This window comes from Priapulus caudatus, unplaced genomic scaffold (genome assembly GCF_000485595.1).
Source record: "Priapulus caudatus unplaced genomic scaffold, Priapulus_caudatus-5.0.1 Scaffold4023, whole genome shotgun sequence".
NCBI lineage: Eukaryota > Metazoa > Priapulida > Priapulimorpha > Priapulimorphida > Priapulidae > Priapulus > Priapulus caudatus.
The window spans coordinates 14,131-16,988 of NW_014581084.1; the positions used below are offsets into that span (position 1 = coordinate 14,131).

Consider the following 2,858-nt stretch of genomic DNA (forward strand, 5'->3'; position numbering starts at 1 on the left):
ATGCGTGAATCGAATGATTCGATGCGTAAATCGAATCATTCGATTCACGCATCGAATGAATTTGAATCGAATTATGAAACAGAATACACACCATAGCGGACAAGTGGCAAGCATCGAGGGATGAACATAATTCTGTTGTTTTGTGTTTTTTTTCAGGCCCCACCACCTGGATCACCACGTTGCCGTCGTGTGGGGGCTTGCGTACTCCTATGATTCTAAGTGCGAGGTCAGCAATGGTATAACCTTGCTGAACCAGCCAAGGAAGAGGAGTCCGACTAAGAGTGATCCAAACCCGGCACCCGGGTGTTTTCAGGATTTATTAGTAATTGATGTTTGGAGCAGTTTATTTTTCATGATTATTTGACGCCTCGTTATCAAGATTTTATTGTATCATTGTGGTCAGTGAGGAGAACTTATAGGCTGTGTATGCGATAGGTTTTATGTCATGGTGGTAAAAGAGAATGATTTTGTACATTGTATTTCGCGGTATTTCGTGTGTATTGTTCCATATTATGTTCAGTGAAGGAAGTTTAAGATTAATTATGTTCTAGGAAACTGTATTCACAGGAAGGGTTGTATATAGTAAACGATCTTCATGAATTTTCGTATTTTGCCATGAAATTCTGTGGGACAGTACGATTAACTTCCCATAGCTGTAACATAAGATATCTGTTTGCGGTCTTATAACATAAACCGTTTTGTCCATGTTGTGAAAAGTTGATAATATAGAGAATGTCTGTTAACATATATTATATGACTTGACAGTTTATTTTCTCATCGCCAATTCACCAGATAATGACAAGATTCCTCAAAACTAATATTGGATTTACCCTCACTGCTTATAAATTCACATTATACCCTGCTTCACCCTTAATTACTACTCATTAAATAATATTAATTACCCTGAAGTCTACCTCATATTCTGCTACACCTTGTTTTACCATAGCTGCTAGAAAATTCCCCCATACTGGAGGTAATAAAACATTCTTCTGTCTTAATTCATGCCTTGCATGCTTATATATAGATCACATATAATATGTCTAATATTAGAGAGCTTTTTTCGGCTTGAGCATAGATTCATCTTATCTATAAATCAAAACGTGTGATTGATTAGATTCATTGATCAATAAATGTCTATACTCTTCATAATTTCAAATTTCTATAATCACGGAGACAATGAACGAAGTCACACCGGGATCACGGAGACAAAGAACGAGGTCACACATGGGTCAGGGAAACAATGAGTGATCATGGGGTGCATTCATCACATCTTTGTTAGATTCCCGTGCAGCGGCGGCGGCGGTGGGAGGGAGAGGAGGGGAAGGCGGGCGAACTAAGAAGCCGTCGTCCCACGCTCACCACCTGACGTCACTATACGCGCACTTCAATAATTCATCGTCATATGCATTACGCTTGTGTTACTGGTGCACCGCCACCACCGTCTACCGGGCCTACCCCACGCCTACCGTGCCGCCGCCACCGCCGTCTACCGGTGCTCAACACGCCACCGCCTCTACCGGCTTGCGCCGACCACCGCCTCTACCGGTGCCACCACCACCGCTCTACCGGTCTGGCCGCCGCCCACCAACCCTTCTACGGTGCCGCCCCGCCACCGGCCTCTTTCCGGTGCGCGCCACCGCCTCTCTACCGGTGCGCCGGCCACCGCCGTATCTACCGGCTGCCGCCCACGCTCTACCGGTGCCACGCCACCGCCTCTACCGGTGCCACCGCCACCGCCTCTACCGGTGCCACCGCCACCGCCTCTACCGGTGCCAGCCAGCCAACCGCCACTTCTAACCGGATGCCGCCGCCACCGCTCTACCGTGCCACCGCCACGCCGTCATAGTACCGGTGCCGCCCGCCCACCGCATCTACCGGGTCTCGCCAATGCCACCGCCTTCTTACGGTGCCACCGCCACCGCTCTACGTCTGTGCACACCGCCACCCTCTACCGGTGCCACCGCCAGCCGCCATCTACCGGCCACCCCCACGCCTCTACCGGTGCACCGCCACTGCCTTACGGTTTGACCCGCATCGCTCCTCTCTCGGTGCCCACGCACCGCATTACGCGTGCCACTGGCCACCGCCCTACCGGGTGGCGCGGCCACGCGCTTCCAGTGCCTGCCGGCCACGCTCTTTTTACCGGTGCCACTAAGACACAGCCTCTACGGTAGTGCCACGCACCCGCCCTCTACCGAGTGCCACCGGCCACGCCATCTCCGGTGCCACTCGGCGCCATCCGCCTCTACCGGTGCCAGCCGCCACCGCTCTACGCGCGTGCGCCGCCACGCCTCTACCTGTGCCGCGCCACCGCCTCTTACCGGTACGCCGCCGCCAGCCGCGCTCTCGCGTGCGACCGCACCGCACACTTCTACCAGGTGCCACCGCCCCGCCTTACCGCCGTGCCACCGGCGCCACCGCCCTACGGCTACGTGCTGCCGGCAACGCCTCATAACCGGTGGCCACCGCCAGCCTCTACGGTGCGCCGCACCGTCTTACACCGGTGCGGCCACCGCTTCTATCCCCGGATGCACCGCCACCGCTTCTCTCTCATTTCCACGCGATGCGGCTCTCTCTCTCTGGTGGTTCTCTCTCTTCTCTCTCTCTCTTCTCGCTTCTCTCGTCTCTCTCTTCCTTTACCCCCCGCTCTCTCTCTCTCTCATCCCGCCTCTCTCTCTCGCGCGCTCTCTCTCTCCCGCCTCTCTCTCTCTCTCGCGCTCGCTCTCTCTGTCTGTCTTTCTCTCTCTCGCACGCGCGCTCTCTCTGTCTGTCTCTTTCTCTCTCTCTCTTTTCTCTCTCTCTCTCTCTCTACCGTGCTTGCTTCAATGCGGTATTAATATGCGAAGTGAATCACGCAC

General features: G+C 53.5%; 1 protein-coding gene across 1 annotated transcript in view; it reads left to right on the forward strand.

Moving 5' to 3' along the window:
- LOC106819681 (extensin-like) overlaps window positions 1–2,503 on the forward strand; it is a gene marked incomplete at its 3' end in the record, with an annotated part of 4,233 nt that extends 1,730 nt beyond the window's left edge. Inside the window, exons 2-3 of the mRNA XM_014824280.1 lie at window positions 157–322; window positions 2,175–2,503. Coding sequence (XP_014679766.1) covers window positions 157–322; window positions 2,175–2,503 — 495 coding nt within the window. The remainder of the gene's footprint in view (window positions 1–156; window positions 323–2,174) is intronic.
- Window positions 2,504–2,858: the final 355 nt, after the last annotated feature.